The sequence below is a fragment of the Elgaria multicarinata genome, chromosome 7, assembly GCF_023053635.1.
Source record: "Elgaria multicarinata webbii isolate HBS135686 ecotype San Diego chromosome 7, rElgMul1.1.pri, whole genome shotgun sequence".
In the NCBI taxonomy this organism is placed as follows: Eukaryota; Metazoa; Chordata; class Lepidosauria; order Squamata; family Anguidae; genus Elgaria; species Elgaria multicarinata.
This window is the reverse complement of record NC_086177.1, coordinates 108,338,549-108,359,381: the sequence shown is the minus strand read 5'-3', so window position 1 is coordinate 108,359,381 and position 20,833 is coordinate 108,338,549. Positions and strand designations below refer to the sequence as shown.

The 20,833-nt window shown below is 40.5% G+C and overlaps 1 protein-coding gene across 1 annotated transcript in view; it reads left to right on the top strand.

Annotated features, from left to right (window-relative positions):
* The window catches only part of TRAPPC9 (trafficking protein particle complex subunit 9), a 352,653-nt gene that overhangs the window by 39,838 nt on the left and 291,982 nt on the right, over positions 1-20,833 (top strand). Inside the window, exons 10-14 of the mRNA XM_063131169.1 lie at positions 8,414-8,540; positions 9,836-9,981; positions 11,913-11,998; positions 15,666-15,792; positions 16,948-17,080. Coding sequence (XP_062987239.1) covers positions 8,414-8,540; positions 9,836-9,981; positions 11,913-11,998; positions 15,666-15,792; positions 16,948-17,080 — 619 coding nt within the window. The remainder of the gene's footprint in view (positions 1-8,413; positions 8,541-9,835; positions 9,982-11,912; positions 11,999-15,665; positions 15,793-16,947; positions 17,081-20,833) is intronic.

Genomic DNA, 20,833 nt, shown 5'->3' with positions numbered 1-20,833 from the left:
AGATAATAAAGAATAAAAGTTTCTAATGCAGAATAGCTTTCTGAAAAATCACAATGCAGAGATGGATTAAGATGCTGCTTTGCATGGCTGGTGCATGAAATTAAACTTCAAAAGTAGAGGAGCCCAAAACATGTGCTTTCTTGGGAACATAAGTGAAGTCACTGATAGCAGTTTCATTTATATTCTTGTGCTAATTTTAACATGTTTCTAATTTAATTTAGCTTTAGTCAGACTTGCAGGATCTACTCTGACATTACGCTATAGTTCAGAACAGCCACAGTGTAACTAAGGTTTGTGATGTATGAAGTAACATTTATTTATTTATTTATTGCATTTATATCCCTCCTTTTCTCCTCCAAGGAACCCAAGGCAGTGTACATAATCCTCCTCTCCATATTATCCTCACAACAACAACCCTGTGAGGTAGCTCGGCCAGTCACCCAGTGAGCTTCCATAGTCGAGTGGGGGCTAGAATTTGAATCTCCTGACTTGCAGTCCAACACTCTAACCACTACACTACGCCATGCTGGCATAGATAGCAACTGGCTGGCAAATCAGAATAAGAAACCCTGCAAGTCATAGTGGGTTGGACTACAATGACCCCTGGCCCAGTTGGAGACCCCAAGTAACCTATAGCTAAAGCTCTCCATCCCCACAGACAGTTGGAAGCCCAGAGCTGGTGACAAAGCACCCACTTATCTTCCTGAGTTCTTTATTGCAGTAGTCCTACTTGGGAGGATGGGAAGCTGGTAAAAGCATGTGTCCTGAATTGGGAGCCAGGAAGGGGCAGCCTCCTCCCATTTCCTCCTGGTGCAACATTCCCTATAGGGTTCTCCTCAGGGAACTGTTCCAGATCCCAGTTTTTAGCTTCTTTCTAGGTTTCCAAGCAGCAAGGTGTCCAGCTCAGTCTTCCACTACAAACCCCAGTTTTTGGAACTCCATCCCTTGTGGGTGGAGGGAAATGGCTTTCCATTGTTCCTGAGGCTCCTGCTACTCAGTCCACTTCCCTACGTTTTCTCTCTTCCTTCAGCCACTGCAGGCCTTCCCTCACATGGTTCCCCCAGACAGTCAGCATAACTGCCTGCTCACATTGGTGCCTGCCTGCCTTCTCCTGCCCTTAGGTTTTGTGGGAGATTTTTTCCAACCAAAATGGTCTTTTACTCCCTCCATGGAAGTTGTATTGTTTGTGCAAATATTGCATTGTTTCCACTTTCTTTTTTTTTTTTCTTTTTTTTTTTTCCTTTTCATTTTTTTTCTTTTTTTAAATTTTTTATTAAACAACATAGAACAACAACAAAACATCAAATAAAAAAACTTGTTACATATACATAAAATTACCTTAATATCAAATATTCAAATTTTGCCTATTAAACATATTTATGCTAAACATAACAGTGCTCCCCCCCCCTCGGGATCTCATTCCTGTTTCCAAAAACTCATAGTTTCTTCTGTTGGTGGTTTCCCACTGCCTTTAGAAAATACAAACTCCAGGAACTTTTTCCATATACCCTCAAAATCATTTGTTTTTGCTATACCTTTTTTCATTTTAATATTACATGTCAATTTATCATTTATAGCAATGTCCCACACTTCTTTATACCATTCTTCAATACAATAGTCTCCTTGCATCTTCCAGTTCCTGGCTACAATCAGTCTCCCAGCCGTCAACAGATTCGTTATTAGCTCTTTCGTTTCTTTATTACATTTAAGTTCTTCTTGCGGTGAAAGTAGTGCAATCCTTGGTGTGACTTCTACTTTAAATCCCACTATCTGCTCAATCTCATAAAAAACCATCTTCCACAACTTTTGCACATGTTTACAGTCCCACCACATATGTAAATTGTTTCCACTTTCTGAGATCACAAGAGCAGAGTCAAAGGCAAGCAGGTGATAGCTAATTTTTAGTCTCCCAAATATTACAAAAAAATGGAAACCTAAACACAGACTTTGCTGCGTTCAATAGTATGCAATATGGTATATTGTAGGATGTGCAGAGGATGTGTTCACTGCATAAAATTGAGAATCCTTTCTTGATTTAATATTATGTTATAGTGTAGTAATTTTAAGTTCCCTTGTAACTTTTTCCATACCTGATCCAATTTGCCAGTTTACTTGTTCAGTTGACGTCAGGGAACATATAATATTGTATCTTAGATCAGTGCTTGAATTATTGTGCCTGAGGGGGGAGCAGAGGGGTTGGCTCTCTTACCTGTGGTTTTTAGAAGGTTCGTGATTTGGCTAAAATGGGGTGTGATGTAATCAGCAATGGGGCTTGTGCAATTCACTACTTTTCCTTGCTTTAATTCAAGCAACGACTGAGGCCATAGCTAGACCTAAGGTTTATCCCTGGATCATCCAGGGGTCAAATCTGTTCATCTAGGTGACACACAGGGGATCCAGTGCTCAGGCAGGGGCGAACCCTGGATGATCCCAGGATAAACCTTAGGTTTAGCTGTGGCTTGAGATTCCTACATAGGTTTTCCCATCCAGATAGGGACCAAGCCCAGACCTACTGACTTTTCACAAGCCTACAGGTTAAGACCATTCACTGAAACCCTGCAATAATGCATTTAGAACTATATTGTGCCTCCACATGGATGTGTTTACAGCAGGCTCTGTAGCTATCTGGTAAGTACACTCTGTGCCGTAATGTTCAGGCCACGTTTACATTCAGCTCGCTGTGGATTCATACATCTGCACCAACCTCATTCATAATTGGTATCTCAGAGGGAACAGCAGGCTTAGTTCTGGAAAGTTGGAGCTTTCTTAGAGACTATTAAAAGAAAAGTCCTCCCACTGAAAACACTCTGCAGACTGACTTGGGTTTTATTTTTCAGCTCTGTATTCAGCAACAGTTGTAATATGCCATTTGGATTTAACAGTGAATTACACAAGTTATATTGGATAGTTGCGGAAAACTATTTTTTAAATAAATGTTGGGTAATTGATTTAAAGGCTGAAATAATTGAGGATATAATCAGACTGAGCAGGGACTCTTGTTAAAAAAAGTAATATTTGGCATTAATTCATGAGTGTAAGTAAAGGATTGCTTATGTGACATTTGGCTAATGAGCTGGTTTAATGTGCTGAAAACTATGTTGGTTAACTGAAAGTGCCTGCAACTTGTCTTTGCGTAACTCATTAACTCCCCCCCCCAGTGTCAACTGGTTAATTATAATGGTGAAAAACAAAACAGCATATATTTTGGGGCGTATGTTTAGGTGGTTCTGATTAAAACTGAAATATTTGTGTGTGACTTCTGATGCTCCATTCTGTGAGTTTGAAAATGTTTCTGAATATTTATAAATATTATCACTTTTACAGTCACCACTGTATTTCTGTGTATTACCAGTATATGTGTATATTATCAGTATTGATATGATGCAAAGAGGTTGTTTTGTGCTGTCATTTACCAATTTTATAGCATTTTTTTACAGTTGCAAATTGCTCTATAATCTGAGCTTGCCCTCAAAATGTCCAGTTGAACTTTATTGCCATAATTTCCATTCTATGGGTGGGGAATTGAGCCTGAGAGGCTCCAAATACATGTATCCATGAATTTTGGTCCCTTTCCTTGCTGTTCTCTGGGGAACAAAACCCAATTCCATAAATTCCACGTACCTTATGCCCTCTATAGTGCCATGGCTGAGCAATCCCTCTACAGATGAAGAGAAATTACTCTCCAACATCATACCTAGTGTTTATTAGCCCAGTTAGTACTTGCATTACAGCCTGCCAGCCATGAACTGATACACATTGGTACTTGTTTCAGGTGTATTGACCACAACAGAGTCAAAGGGAAGGAAAAACACAGGTGATTCTGCTTAGGTACTTGACTGACTACATCTATATAAATAAAAATGAAAAAGACCGTTCGTTACTGTCGTTATATCTCCGAAAGTTCTTCACCAATTGCTTTGAAATTTTGACACAGCGTTGCGTTCGAATACGCGAGCGTTGTTATGTAACTATGTTCTGTATGGGGTCAAAGGTTTGTCTTAAAATCGAAGAAATAGGCCTCCTCAAAACCAGTCCTGCTGATCATTGTGACATCGCCAACCAGTAGGCCAATCCGCTGCCTCCGCCTCCTCTCCTATTTGCATGTACTCTCGCAATTGGCTGAGTGAATATAGATGTCACACCTGTGACAGTTACACGTTCAGAAGAAAGGTAACTGCCATGAGTTTCCAGTAACCTCCTCACCGTAAAAACATGCTTTTATATCTCCGAAAGTTCTTCACCGATTGCTTTGAAATTTTGACACAGCGTTGCGTTCGAATACGCGAGCGTTGTTATGTAACTATGTTCTCTATGAGGTCAAAGGTTTGTCTTAAAATCGAAGAAATAGGCCTCCTCAAAACCAGTCCTGCTGATCATTGTGACATCACCAACCAGTAGGCCAATCCACTGCCTCTGCCTCCTCTCCTATTTGCATGTTCTCTCCTATTTGCTCTTATAGGTCATTGTGACATCGCCAATCAGTAGACCAATCCACTGCCTCTGCCGTCTCTCCTATTTGCATGTTCTCTCCTATTTGCTCTTATAAGTCATTGTGACATCGCCAACCAGTAGGCCAATCCACTGCCTCTGCCTTCTCTCTTATTTGCATGTTCTCTCACAATTGGCTGAGTGAATATAGATGTCACACCTGTGACAGTTACACGTTCTGAAGAAAGGTAACTGCCAGGAGTTTCCGCTAACCTCCTCACCGTAAAAACATCCTTTTTTAAAAACCAAACAATTTGCTTTACTTCATCCAAATAATGCCTCACAGAAGATCACACTTAGGTCGTCGTACTCGCAGAGCGGAAGCACTGCGACGAGAAATTGCAAATCAGACTGAGGAAGAACGGGCATCAGCAAACGAGAAAAAAAGAAAAAGAATGCCTCAAATACGTGCCAAGGAACCAGGCAAGCAACGTTCAGCCAGACTTGAGGATGCACGATTGCGAGCACGGCAATCGCGTTCTACAGCTTCAGATCTGCTTTGTTCTCAACAGAATGAACGCGACAGGCTGAGAGTGGCTGAAAGACGTCAACGAGAAACAACACATCAACGTCAAACACGACTCCGTGGTAAACAATCACACGATTACAATCGCCTTGCATTGCGGTACAACCCAGCTGATGATTATAGTTTGAGGCGGCATGTTCTCATCGGCACTATGACTGAAGTGTGTCCTTATTGCAGGGCTCTTAAATTTAATGGAGAAACAAAAGGAAAGTGTTGCGCTGTTGGAAAAATTAAACTGCCTCAACTTGGAGAACCACCAGAGCCATTACAAACTTTGCTTGCCGGATATACCGCAGAATCAAAGCATTTCCTATCTAACATCAGGAAATACAACTCATGCTTCCAAATGACGTCGTTCGGTGCAGAAATCATCACAGCTCCATTTATGCCAACTTTCAAAGTCAAAGGACAAATTTATCATAAAGCCGGCTCCTTCCTTCCGTTTCAAGATAGTCAACATAAATTCCTACAAATGTATTTCATTGGTGATGGCAATGATGAATTGAATGCACGCTGCGGAATTTATACTGGCATAAAAAGGTCCGTTGTTTCAAAACTGCAACAGCTACTTCACGAAAAAAACAATTTAGTACATTTGTTCAAAACAGCAATTGACATGATGCCATCTGATACACACAAGATTGTTATTCATGCTGACAAAACGCCTGCTGGAGAACATGTGCGAAGATTCAATGCTCCAACTATAGACGAAGTGGCAATTGTTATAGTCGGAGATCAATCTTGACAGGACCTTTCAAAGGTGAAGATGTCCTCATTCCTCGCATTCCTATGATTCCAACAGATATGCCATTTCAATTTAAGAGATTGCAATTCCCAATTCGATTGGCGTTTGCAATCACCATCAACAAAGCTCAGGGCCAATCTTTAGAATTGTGCGGTTTAGATCTAGACACAGATTGCTTCTCACATGGACAATTATATGTTGCGTGTTCTAGAGTCGGCAAACCAGACAATCTCTATATCTACACAGACAATGGAACAACTAAAAATATTGTATATCCACAAGCATTGTGAAATTAAACATATTAGAAACATCCGCTTTGTCTTTTCTTTCTTTTCAGTTTAACCAGACTGAGCCACAGCAACGTGGCTCCTCTCCTATTTGCATGTTCTCTCTTATTTGCTCTTATAGGTCATTGTGACATCGCCAACCAGTAGGCCAATCCACTGCCTCTGCCTTCTCTCCTATTTGCATGTTCTCTCCTATTTGCTCTTATAGGTCATTGTGACATCGCCAACCAGTAAGCCAATCCACTGCCTCTGCCTCCTCTCCTATTTGCATGTTCTCTCACAACTGGCTGAGTGAATATAGATGTCACACCTGTGACTGTTACACGTTCTGAAGAAAGGTAACTGCCAGGAGTTTCCACTAACCTCACCGTAAAAACATCCTTTTTTAAAAACCAAGCAGTAGGCCAATCCACTGCCTCTGCCTCCTCTCCTATTTGCATGTTCTCTCACAATTATTATTATTATTTATTTATTTATTTATTTATATAGCACCATCAATGTACATGGTGCTGTACAGAGTAAAACAGTAAATAGCAAGACCCTGCCGCATAGGCTTACATTCTAATAAAACCATGATAAAACAATAAGGAGGGGAAGAGAATGCAAACAGGCACAGGGTAGGGTAAACAGGCACAGGGTAGGGAAAAGCTAACAGTATAACTAACAGTCTAAAGTCCGAGTATTGGCTGAGTGAATATAGATGTCACACCTGTGACAGTTACACGTTCTGAAGAAAGGTAACTGCCAGGAGTTTCCACTAACCTCACCATAAAAACATCCTTTTTAAAAAACCAAACTAAATGCTTTACTTCATCCAAATAATGCCACAGCAACGCGTGGCAGGGTACAGCTAGTATAGCATAAATTGCAAGAGACAAAGCATGCGTGGAAGATTCAGAACCAGCTTTTAGGGTGGAGGTAGAGACAGAGCGTAAGTTGCAGGTATGCTGGAAAGTAGTAGTCAATAACCATGGGTAATGTGTGGATAGTCATCCCAGATGAACTGTGCTATAATGGCCCGGATGGCTCGTACCTCTAGGTGTGCTGTAATCTCAGGACAGGGGGTTCTGTGGACAAGGAGGTTGCTGAGATTGTTGGCCTTGTAAAGGGATGTAATCTCCCTCCACAGCAGGGGTGGGAAGGCTATCGCCTTTTCATCTAACACATGTTGTAAGCCACTTGCAATGGGTGCTCAAAGTTTCTTTCCACCGGTAGCCTTGCCCTACTTCAGCAGTGGTTTCCCCCCCCCCTCCACCCATTGCTGTTCTTCGGTAGTAGTATGGAGCCATGGCCCAGGTTTTAGTATGATGGCATGGTCTCCAAGGATGAGTGGGTGCATTCAAACAACCCAGAGATTTATTTCCCTGGTTTTTTGTTTTGTTTTGTTTTTGGCTAGACCTCTTCGCACCCACATGTGCATGTACCTATGTGTTTAAGCTGTGCTTTGGTTTCTGTGACTTATAGCCCTGTAATGTGGTTCTTTTCCTTGGACTGCTAAGTACAGACAAACCTCTTTGTCAATTAGGTTGATATCAGTCTATGTTATAACTGGACTAAGAGGGACAGCCTACTGAAAGTTAAGCAAAACCTGATTTCTAGCTAGTTTTGGTGGAGGGTCAGTCCTGTATTTGGAAGAGCTGGTCAGCAAATGCTCTTGCCACAGGTGCTGTACCCCTGCCCCCCTCAAAGAATGGCAAATTCACAGGAAAAGACAGGAGCTGGAGCATGGAACTTTTCATTTCAGATTTCCTTTTCCCACAGAATACCTTTGTTGTACCAGCTCTTCCATTTCTTTCAAAACTCTCTTCAAATCCAATGTTTTTGATAAAGCCATAGTATGCTTACTTTAAATTTGGTTTGAGGATGAAGTATGTATAGTTACTCTACCTTCTTTTCTCCCCCACCATTGAAATTAAGCTTTGATGCTCCTTGGGGCAGAAGCCTTTATTTTTTTGCTTCTCAAACTGTAAAGCACCATGTATGTCAACATTAACAATATTATAATTTGCATTCATTTATTAGCAGCTAATTTTGCAAGTGGATTGAAATGAGTAAAAATACTTGAAAAATACAGTTTTAGAGGAAATGACAATAATTGATCTAGAATTGACCTGTTATGTGTCAAATAGTACTATATAGATTTCTAAAGAAATCAAGATAATGCAGTGTATCACAGTAATTTTCGTGAACCGCCCAGAGAGCGCCGGCTATTGGGCAGTATAGAAATGTAATAAATAAATAAATAAATAAAATACAGTGCAAAATCAAGTAAAAATGTAGGTTAGTGGGTAAATGATATACTTGCATCTTAAAGTTTTGCTGTGTTTGCATCTTACAACTATAATGGAGAATTTCACATCATTTCAGAAAAGAAAGATGTAACACAGAGTCTAGAAAACTATACATCAAAATGCCCTGGAACAATGGAATTTATCACACTTCCAGATGGCTTAAAGCTCCCTCCTGTGCCATTCACAAAACTTCCCATTGTAAGGTAAGCACCTTGTACAAATCAATTACTTGGACCTCTCAGTCTTCCTACTTTACATGGTGGGCATTAAAATGTTTGTTATGACCTATATGTCACCCAGGGAAGCCTGTCTCCTGCCTTTCAAACCACCACAACAGCTAAAGAGAATGGCGGGGGGAGGTTTTTGTTTTGCCTTCCTGTTTTCTCATTCTGTGTCTTTTGCAATTTGATTTTTTAATTGGTTTCTTTTGGTTTTATTTATTTTTATATTGATGAGGATTTATTAATGGCTTACATGCACAGATTTCAAAGTGGTATACACAAATCATAAAAACATAAATATATAAAACCAATACAGAATATATTGTGCCTACATAGGCGTAAGACAATAGACTAAATGATACAGAGAAGCCTTGCATAAGCAAATGTGTCTTCAGCATGCGGCTAAAAATAAAAGGTGTCAGCACATGTCTAATCTCAGGAGGAAGATCATTCCACGTAGTGGGTGTCACATGCTAAATGCCCTGCTGAGCAGATCTCAGGAGAGTGTGGCACCACTGGGAGCCCAACCAGATGATCTCAAGAATCAAATTGTGCCTTTTGGGGAGAAGGTGGTCCATCAAGTAACCAGGCTCCAAGATGGTTAGGCCTTTATGTGATAGCGATAAAACCTTGAAACTGGTCTGGCTGCAAATCAGGTGCCAGTGCAGTTCCTTCAGCACAGGTATAATATGCTGCTGATAGGTCACTCCACTCAACAACCTAGTCAAAGCATTCTGCAATAGCTTCAGCTTCCAGACCAGTCTTAAGGGCAGCCCCACATATAAAGCACATTGCAGAAATCCAACCTCGAGGTTGTCAATGCCTGAATCGCTGTGACCGAGTAGATCCATTGAAATAAATGTGACTTTTGTTAGTCATGACTAAATTAGGTCATTTGATTTCAGTGGGATTTTTTAAAGTATAACTGAGGCCTTAGCTAGACCTAAGGTTTATCCCGGGATCATCCCTGTTCATGTAAATGACACACAGGATATCGCGGGAGCAGGCAGGGACGATCCCGGGATAAACCTTAGGTCTAGCTAAGGCCTGAGTCTGCATCCAACTGCTATATTTGTAGTAACCTTGTTCACTTTAAACAAATGATACATTTCTTTTGCTTTTCGCTTGCTTTTATGTCAATTGACTAGGTTTTTCTAGTATTACCTTTTGTCTTAGCTTGTTTCTCTTCTCATTGCATCTATCATTTTATTTGTCTCTGCTAAGTAACAATTGCTCACTGTAATCCTATATAAAAACAATTGTTATTAATAAAACAGATCTGTCAAGCTATTAAACCTCCCTGTAAGTCTTCGGCCGCAGAAAATGAAAAGCTTGCTGGGTCAGAACATGTCAACCAAAAGTCCCTTTATATACTCTCCCATCATTGCTCACAATCGTGGAGAGGAGCGAAGTAAAAAAATAGGTGAGAAAATTATTTCTGATACTCATTCTTTTTAAAATGCATCCTGCTTGTATATGCAGTTTCTACTTCTATATGTGGTATGTCACTATCGGTTGCTGGCTTTCATTCTGCAAATTGAATCAAATGGTTATTGCTAGTTTTTGGATCAATACGGTATTTCCTCTTATTATAAAAGTGACTAGACAACTTGGCACAGGCATCTTATATCCATCTTTACTTTGTTTCCAGCTCACGATGTGTTAGTCCCCTGCTGCAAGTAATGGACCTTTTTATAGAATCATTAAAAATAACTGCAAGAATATCTAATAAAAATGTTTGCTTTCAGACTTGTATTACTTATTGGAAGCCTGAGAACCACAGTAGTTATAGATATGGTAGTGTAGGTTAACATAATTTAACAATGAAAGCCCTAAAGATCAAAACTTTCTAGCCTAGTACTGTTGTTCATGTTCAGAAAGACGAAATAGTTTTTTAGTAAAAGAGTATCAGTTGGTTCACTGCCACTCACTCCGAGAAGCTTACAGATGGTCATCTATCATTTTCTTCCAGCCTGCCCTGCCCTTCCAGCTCCATCTGTCTTGCTTTGTATAAAAATGTTCTCAATAACTTGAAAGCGAATGTAAATAACGATAAGTAAATATACTCCTTTCTTTTTTGTCTAAGTGCCCAAACTATTTCAAACTGTGTGTAAAAAGGGACATCTAATTATACGTTGGTGAATTCACAGGGAAATTTGACTGTACAAGTCTCCAAATTGTACAGTTATTGGTGACAATACTTTGCACTCTGTATTACATTTCTGATGTTCAAGTTACTTCGCACATATTTTCCTCAGCAATTCTTATAACAACTACTAGGTGTACTAATATTATCTCCATATTGCAAGCAGGGGCTCTGGCATGATAGTTTTATAACTGCTTTTACGCAAGTCCTTTTAGGTAAGGCTTCCACCATTAAGGGTGCTCTAAAAATATTTTCAGTAAAGAATGAACCTCCCAAAATAGTTTCCATAAATGTCTATACATAGTGGCTTGCCTATGGCCACCTATTGAGTTCATGGGTGCAGCGATGTTTCAACCAGGATGTCCAGCTGAACAGATGCCCTTAGCCACAAGACTACGTTAGTTCTCTTGGTAGTAAGGCCAGTATAAGACTGAAGCTTTGCAAAGTAGAATATGACTTCTCAAAACACTTGCTGAGGTGGTCATGCTTGTGTGCTCCACCCTTCCTGCTCCTCCTCTATCATGGTGCCAAGGAAATTGGGACTTTTAATTTACAATTTCATTTAGCCACAGTTTAGTGCCAGGTCTAGACCTAAGCTGTGGTTAGTCTAGTATGGAAGTAAATGCCTTCAAATTTGCAGTTTTGCCAGAGAAGGAGTGGACTTTATAAGCCCCGCAGAGGATAGGGTTATTCTCATACTGCTAAACCATTGTTCATTGCTATGTCTGAATGTGGACATTCTTTGACATATAAAATTACAAAGGTGGATTTAACTGTAGAAGGTAGTTTAAACTGTGTCTTCAATTCAGATTCCTTCTAAAGATGCAGCGTGACATAAGATTTGAATGAACAGCTTGTTCTCCCCATCAGGTGTGCACATTGCTATATTAGTTTGCTATCCTAGTGTGAACAGCTGGGCACACCATGGATGTTTCAAGCTGTATGCTATGTACACTAACATCATTCTATTTTCACCACAGCGTTTTCTGAAGTGAGAGCAAGCCAAAAACATTTGGAAATGTTCAGGAAGATCGGTTAAAAGGTTTATTGCCTTTCCTCCTTTGGACATGTGGATAGGCATTGTTGAGAAAATATCAGTGTGAGGTTGCTAGATGCTGAAATATAATGTGGAACCCAGATGTCTTTAAATGTGCATGTCTTTTTTTAAATTGTGAAACTAACTTTCTATGTTTATGGTTTTGATATAGACTTTCAGTGGGTGCAGGGAGATGTTTGTGAAGTTCAGCTGATGGTGTACAATCCAATGCCCTTTGAACTTCGTGTAGAAAATATGGTATGTTTCAAATCTTAAGTTGAAACCCTGGTTAGCTTTAATAGTGCTTATTATTGGTATTACCACAATGAACAATCATGGTTAAGATGAGATGGGGCAATTGGCTGAAGGGATTGAAGGCACAGAAGAATGGAAATGCATAATCACATAGCTCAATCGTGATCTGATATGCTCTGTACTGTTAAATGTTCATGATAGTGTGTACAGGTAAAAGGAAGTTAGAATCCATTACTTCAAATTTTACTTTCCAAGAGATTTTTATATATATATTTCCTTATAATTAATAATCTGTGAACATACTTTGCTGAATGAACTCATCTTCAAGCTAGGTTATAAACTAATAGTTGTTCCTTGTAAGGAGTAATTTTGTATCTCATAAAACCATACCATTACCCTTAAAGAGAAGCCAGTAGCCAGTATCTCTCCCCGCATCCCCCCAATCACCCTTGGCAGAGAAGCCAGGACCAAGCATTTTTCACTCCCATCACCACTGGGCCTCTTCTGCTGAAACCCACTCAGCTTGAAAACTACACTACATATTTTGGCTTATTGAGAAAGGTATTGGTGATGCAGTGGAAGATGAAATCTTTTACGTATTATTTGTATGAAATATCTTTGCTGAATTTATTTAAATAAACAATAGAGAAGTACTTGTATATATGGTTAAAAGTATAAATATATTTGTGCTTAATTTTTTTTAGCCAGTTAGAAGTATAACTTATATACTATATTAGCAGTAGCTGTAATCCTCTCCGTGTTATAATATTTATTAGTAACAAGAAAAAAGGAAGGGAGTGGTCTTCATAATAATCGAGTGTAAGTAAGGACATATAGGGTATAGTTCAAATTTCTAAAATACTTAGAACGCAAACTGAACTGACTGACAAACTAAAACACAGACAGTGACGTACAACTGAGGAAGACTATTGGAAACGGAATGTATAATCCGGAATTACCGTCTTGATTTGTTATTGTAATTGGAACCTTGATTTTGTACTGTTGATATTGTAATTTTGATTTGTCATCGCAATTGGAACCTTGATTTTGCCCTGTGGATATTGTATTTGGACTGTTGACTTGATTTGATGACATAATGACTGTGGTAAAAAGATACATCTGTTAAATATACATCATTGAGCTAACAAAAATATTTCATAAGATAATTTGCGTTCTAAGTATTTTAGGAATTTGAACTATACCCTATAGTTCCTTACTTACACTCGATAATATTTATTAGTGCAATAATCTAAATTCTGCAAAATTCTGAAGCTGGGACTTTATCTCTTAGGGTACATCCCTTCCAGCTACTAGGTAAAACTACCCAATTTGGCTTCCATTGCCTTTTTTTTACCTCCTTCTGTTTCCACCTACCAATCCATGTGGTTTACCTAAGGCTGGAACAGTTTTGAATTAGCAGCTGAATTCTATAGTTTCTAAAATGGGAAAATGTATTATTGTTTGTTTGTTCTTCTCAGCAACCCAAGTATGGATTGAAACGGTCTTGGAGTACATAATAGAGTGTAATTTGAATGCTTGCAGCCCCTCCTGTTTTCCACCCAGGGGTGGGGAAATAGTTTGTGGGGGCTGATGACCCCTCGCCCTCTGCAGACGTGATGACACTGGGAGCGTGGCCACACCCCTGACACCTGTGGCTTGTTCTTGGGTCCTGCTTTCTGGTCTGTCCTCTGATCCTGATTGTTCTTTGATCCTGGCTCCAAGTGCCTGGCTCTTGACTTTCTCCAGACTACTACCCATGACTCAGCCCCAATAGCCGTAAAAAACTAAGGCCCTGACAAAAAAAACCCATTGTACTCATCACATAATCAGTCAGAAATAGAACACTGTAATTTTCCTTATAAGAGTAATCAAATGCTTAAAAAGTTTCTTATCTGTATAAAGCAATCAGCGGTTTAATGGTCTGTATATTTCTACAGTGAAAGCAAAACACCACCTTATTTCCTCTTATTGTTCCTGTAATGAAGTTATGATGATGATCTTATAATTGTGCTTTCATGTAAATGATTTGTGATGTCACACTTTCATCAGTATTATTTCCCTCTAGGATCATATAACGGAAGCAGATGGTTTTTTAGACGAATTTCACCCCCACCCACTCTGGCATGTGTTTTTTATAAAATGAGTTTAGCCAGCAAAATAGTTGTTGCTGAAAATTATTTTTAGTTTTTAATTTCCCTGAAGCTTTTGGTGTTGCTTAAAGAAAAAAAGTATTCTTCTTCCCTTTCACTTTAGAATAAAATACTGCTTTTTGTGACTAACGATATTATTTGTGTAGATTGTTTAGTCACTGGAAGTAGTTATTTGATATCCCCCAAGAATTTGCATGCCCCAAATAGCTTAAAGATAAAAATGGCTGAGAATATAACTAAAAACATGGGTGTGGGTGGGTGGAAGCTCTTTATCTGATGTACACAAATTGTTCCCTGATTACTCTGCAATCTCTTTTTCAGGAGTAAGTCTCAATGGAATTGAGACTGATGTCTAAAATTGCAGTATACATGTAGAGTAATCAGGTTTCTAGTATAACACAAATGGTTCTATTTATCAGAATTTCACATAGATTCCTAAGAGGGAAATGGTAAGGAACTGGCACACTTGTTCTTGCATGAGCTTCAGAGAACCTATAAAAGAGAGAAAGCATAACCAAGAGGGCATGTGAAACTGGGAGGTTATGGCAGATAGCAGAAATGAGAGAAAGCTGCTATATATGGTAGAATATTGACCTGCTTCACATGTAATGCTAAGCCAATGACCCCGTTCAGAAGACTCCTTAAACCATTTTATTTTACTTTTATTTATTTAAGGATTTTTATGCTGCCATTCAGCCAAAAAAGGCTCTCACGGCAGCTTACAAAAGTATTTCTTGACAGTCCCTGCCCACAGGCTTACAATCTAAAAGACGACACAAAAGGAAAGGGGATTGGGAGGGAGAAGGAGGAGGGGGAAAAGGAAAGCAAATTCAGGCACTACAATCTTAGTTGTAAAGTTCAGCAGTTACAGTTGACAGCAGGAGGGAGGGGGCTCTCAGCTGGAGCTGGACCCAGGCACGGTGGAGAGGTGCCTGGCTGCTGCTTCCTCCCTCACTGGTGGCCTCTGCAGTGACAGTTGACAGCAGGAGAGAGGGGGCTCTCAGCTGGAGCTGGACCCAGGCACGGTGGAGAGGTGCCTGGCTGCTGCTTCCTCCCTCACTGGTAGCCTCATGCTTTAACCATGGTGAATAAGGGTTTTTGCCTTAGTCACCATGGTTAAAGGTGTGGTTTAAGGTGTCTTCTGAACACGGCCCGGCTTTCTGGCTTAACCACTGTGGTTAAAGCTGTGGTTTAAGGTGTTTTCTGAACGGGGCCACCCATGAGACTTCACAGTATGTCCTGGCTGCCATTTTGAATGGCCTAGTACTAGGGTTATCCAAGGGTTGTTTAACCTTCACATAAACCATGTGGCCCAGGTTCAGATAATAAAACAAGCCACAGCATGTGCCCAGTGCAGTTGAAAAATGTTGCAAATTGTTATAATGTTTTTAAGGACACTTACTACTAGTATATACATTCAGATCCATGGTTTGCTTGAGGTAATTCCTGTGTCTTCAGTATTGACACATGTATGCTCTTTGCTTAATGTAAATTGAATAGATTTTTCCCACCTCCCCCAGGGCCTTCTGACAAGTGGAGTTGAATTTGAATCCCTCCCTGCAGCCCTCTCTTTACCTGCAGAATCTGGCCTCTATCCAGTAACACTGGTTGGTGTTCCTCAGTCTTCAGGCCAGATCAATATCAATGGTAAAAAAAATACTATGCTGTTTTCTTCAGTTCTCCTGTAAAGAGTGAACTTTTTTTAGAGCTACTTCAGATGTTGTCTTTTTACTATAACAAGTACTTCTCTGCCATTTTTTTTTAGTGAATCTTCCTTAACTAATATTTACCTTGCTGTGATTCTTCGTAGCCACAAGAGAAGTTTTAGTAAAGGAAAAATAGCAGTAAAATGTCTGTTTGTTACTTCATTGTGAAAACTGTATGTATAGCTTTCCTTCAAGTCTAGATTGACTCAGTTGATTTTGAGAACAGAATATTAAGCTTACTTAATTGGTTATGAAATTTACATGAAAAGGCTTCTCTGATTAAAATCTTACTCTTTATTAAAATATTTATTAAGTATCAATGGAAAGGATAAAACAAGAAGTGTATATTTTACACAGTACTATTAATTTTAAATATGTTTCTAATTAGTGTGATTTGCAGAAACTGCATTAGGAGTCTGGTACCAAACAGAGTCTGTTCTCAAGGCCTTTTGGAGCTGAATATGTGTAAGAGGCAAATAGTATGGGTTGAATTGTGGATCAGTGGGTTGGGCAGAAAAAGGCTGACATGATTTCTAGAGTCGTTCAGGAAGGAATGAAGGCCAGGTTCCAAATAGATACCCAAATTAACAGTGCATACCCACACCAATCTGTATTTTTGTGAACCGCCCAGAGAGCTCCGGCTATTGGGCGGTATAGAAATGTAATAAATAAATAAATAAATAAGATCGATGCAATGACTGTTTTCTGGAAGTCCAGTATGAACTTATCTGATGCCCATCTCCTGGTGATTTGAAACTTAGTTATCCAGTGACTTTTGCACTTCCCTAATATTTCGGCACACTTTTCAGGCAGAAATAAAATAAAATATCAAAATGGGTTTCAAAATTTACAATGTACAGTTTGCAACTAGGGATTTTCCTAAGATGGCTGTTTGTAGATATTATCTTTAACTGACAGGGAAGGTGGGTTCGAATGAATCGCTGTTGTATGTGTGACTTAGTTTTTCCATATATTTTTCATAAATCAAGTAAAGCCTCTTGCTTCTTACATGTTCAGCTATAGTGAGTGTCCATCTATAGCTTGACAACTGATTCCACTCAATTACCATACCCTGGCCCATCTCTCTTCATGGCAGGTTATCACACTTCAGTCTTTGGAGTCTTCAGTGATTGCCTTCTGGATAAGCTACCTGGAATAAAGACCAATGGCTGTACAGTGGAAGTCATTCCAGCTTTACCTAGACTACAGATTAGTACTTCGTTACCAAGGTAAAAATCCCAAGTGTTCATTTTCAAGTAGTTAGGGATAGGGTGGATTGGGCAGTTTCCAAAGAACCATGTAGTTAGTAGTAGTAATAATTTATGAATGCTTAGGCCATAGGCCATTCGCATACAGAATATATACATTATGGAGAAACAACAATATAAAAATACTACATATAATCACAAACAGATCATCCATAATAAAAGAATAAAATTCAGTACAATTAAAAACATAATTGGAATATAAAATTTGTAGTTAAATAAGCATCTCCAGCACAATCAACTGCAATCTCAGTAATAAATCTTGCCCGAATTTTCATTGTAACGAGTTTCATACGTTGGATGAATGAATATTTAAAAAGTCAAACATTTATATATTACTTTTCTTTTAAAACATCTAAAGTGGCTTACAGTAAAAAAGCAAACACACCATAATAGTAAAAACAAAACACAACGTTTTTTTAAATAGCAGCAAAGAAGTCTACAAACAGTGAAAAATGGAGTAAGGAGATTAAAAAAAGGAACCATCACTATAAAAATATCTAAACGGGTCACCTAAATGTTAAAACAATTGATGCCAGCTGAAACTGTCGGGGTGAACATGCTATAAATAAGGCAGCATCTCTGAAAAGGCCTTCTTCCTGGTTGCCACCTAATCCGCCTAATCTCTGAAGGCACCCATAGGAGGACCTTTGGAGTAGGTCTTGAATACCTAAATGATATTTGTACGTGCTCTTAGTAGCTCCTAAAGCCATATGACAAACCACTTTTGAAGTGGAGGGAGGCTTTAAAAGCTGTTGGTGATATAGCATGGGTTCAGCAATTCAAAGGAGAAAAGGCATATGCTTATGTTTTTGAATGGAGTTCCTTGGATCTTACCCATTTGCAATAATGATTTGCATATATAAAATTAACACTTTTACCTGCCATTTTAAAAGGCTGATGAGGAAAAGGCAAGCTTCAGTATCTACTTCCTTTGCCCAATAAACTGAGAGAGGAAATGCTGGTGGGACTTGATTCTCAGTGACTTTTCTGAAGCTGATCAAAGACAGCAGTGCTACGATGGGGGTGTTTTAGAGGGGACAGTACTGAGGTTTCCCTTCAGTTGCAGGGGGAAATTATATTCTCCTGGAAATGGAATAATGTACATCAGTTCTCTGCTACACTCCCATGCACAGTTACCTGGGAGGTTTTAAAATTTTATTTATGACATTTGTGTGCTGCCTCATAACAAACTTATTTGGGTAGCTTACAATAAACATAAAAACATTTTAAATGCAAAATAAAACATAAAACCATAAAAGTGAAGACAGCATTAAATATTGGAATATGACCCCAAAATTAAACGCACCGATTTTTTTTAAAAATGAGAGGCTCAGACTAAAATGTATCTTAAACATTTTCTAGTTCTTCTTCGTGGTCTCTATGCATCACACATATGGGCTTTGCGCCTGCGCAGAGACCAGACCGGAACCTACTATAGCTGAGTGGAACGTTTTTGGCGGGAACCCCTCCCCCCATGCTACCGCGCATGTCCATGGGGTTCCCGCCCTTACCTCAGTTCTTCGTCGTCCGCCATCGTGCATAGACCATAGAACCAACCTCTTAGCGTTTGTGTCTTAAAAATATCTCTTTTACTCTAATTCTTTCTCTTCTTTTCTCGCTTCGGCGTTTTCTTCTCCTTTATCTATCCTATATAAAAAAAAAAAAAAAAAATAGTTTTTGTAGTTTAGATTTTCCTCAGCGACTTCGTCGCTTGAGGCCTGTATGGCACTAAAAGCACCGTTTAGAAAGTGCGTAAAGTGCGGGGCTAAGCTCCCTCCATCGGACGGACACTCCCTTTGCATATTGTGCTTAGGTGAAGGGCACGTTGTCGAGACCTGCCATCATTGTATGGCCTTTACAAAACAGACCAGGAAACATCGAGCAGACCGACTCCGCTCGGTTCTTTGGGAGAAGGCTCTCAAGGCCGCTGAGGCCCCGACAATGGAGAAGACTGCGGCTCATAAGTCCGTGACTCATAAGACGGCACTTACTAAGACCGCACCGGTCAAATCATCAGACCAAAGCACTGAAGTGCAGACCAGAGCTCATAGGGCTGAAATACCCCTCACGCCTGGTCGGTCATTCTTGAGTTCAAAGGCTAAAAAGGACTCTAAAAAAGCCAGAACTCCAATTCCTTCTTCTGAGACTGAGAAGAAGAAGAAAAAGAAGAGAAAGAGGGATGCGGAGAGAACCTCCTTAGCATCGCCTCCTCCAGTAGAGCCGGTCAGGAGTCAATCCACTCCACCCGCTGCTCCCACTGCCTCGGTATCGAAACCGCCCTCGGTATCTGCCGCCTCGATGTCGAGACCACCCTCGGTATCGAGACCACATTCGTTACCAGCGGTACCGACTCGTCCGCCTAGCCTCTCAGAAGGCGAACTGAGGGATTCGATGTCGGCAGCGTCTTCTCACCAGCCCCCTCGACCGCGAGAACTTCCATTGTTGCCATCTCCAAGGCTAACACCACGCCGTGATTGGGAGGCAACCTCTCGCTACTCTGAACCTCAGGCGAGGGGTGACGAATACCAATGGGAGGGATACCGCCCCCAAAGGTATTTTCAGGAACAGCAGTATCCGCGGGAGGATTACTATGCTCTTCCCCCGCCTACAACTAGGGTGTGTCGCTTTCCTTTGCCTCCATCACCAGCGCCTCAAAGATCATCGGTATCGACGCCTCGACAACAACCGTCGGCGTCGACTGTGGCGATTCCTGCGGTATCGACGGATGATTTACGTTTAGTCACCGTATCATCACCCGAGGAACATTATCCTTCGGACTCGGAATCGGGTGTGTCGGCCGCTCCTTCTTTTCCGTCACCGGAGGATGAGGTCCAAGATAGAGACCCTTCCTCCCCATCAGACGACATGGTTAGGTTCTCGGACCATATTTTGCGAATGTCTAGAGCATTGGGGATAGAGACCCAGGAAGCTAATGAGGCTGTGGTAGATCGTATCTACGATGTGTTCCAGACTACCACGAACCAGAGGATAGCGATCCCTCTCCCTCACGCGCTAAAGCAGGCAGCGCAGTTGACTTGGAAGACACCGACGTCGACGCAGGCAACATCAAAACGCCTAGAGACTCTGTATAAAGTGCAGGAAGAGGGTGCACAATTTTTAGTTCAGCACCCTAAACCGAACTCAATAGTGGTTGAGTCAGCACAGGGCCAGTCCCAGAAAGCACATTCCGCTCCAGTGGATAGAGAGGGAAGAAAGCTAGACATGACGGGCAGAAGAGTCTATTCGTCATCCTCCTTGGGCATCAGGGCATCAGCCTATGAAGCAACTATGGCCCGTTATCAACTTTTTCTTTGGGAGAAGATTGGTAATCTGTGTGATCACCTCCCAGAGGATAAAAGAGAGGTGGCAAGAGTTCTTCAAAATGAAGCAACGGGTATAGCACGGCAGCAGTTGTCCACCGCTCGACACCAGGTGGACTGCCATTCAAAATCGATGATGGGGGCCATATCGTTAAGAAGGCATGCCTGGCTTAGATCCTCAAATCTAACCAACGAGACTAAGGTCAGGATAGAAAATATGCCGTTTGATGGAGAAGGTCTATTTAACAGCAAGACCGATGACACGCTGGACTCCATCTATAAAGCTCGGACGACTGCTAAAAAGATGGGGTTTACTTTTCCCTCGCAACCTCAATACCGTTCTAGAAAATGGAGACCTCCGATGCAGCAGCAGCAGCATCGGCCCCAATACCAG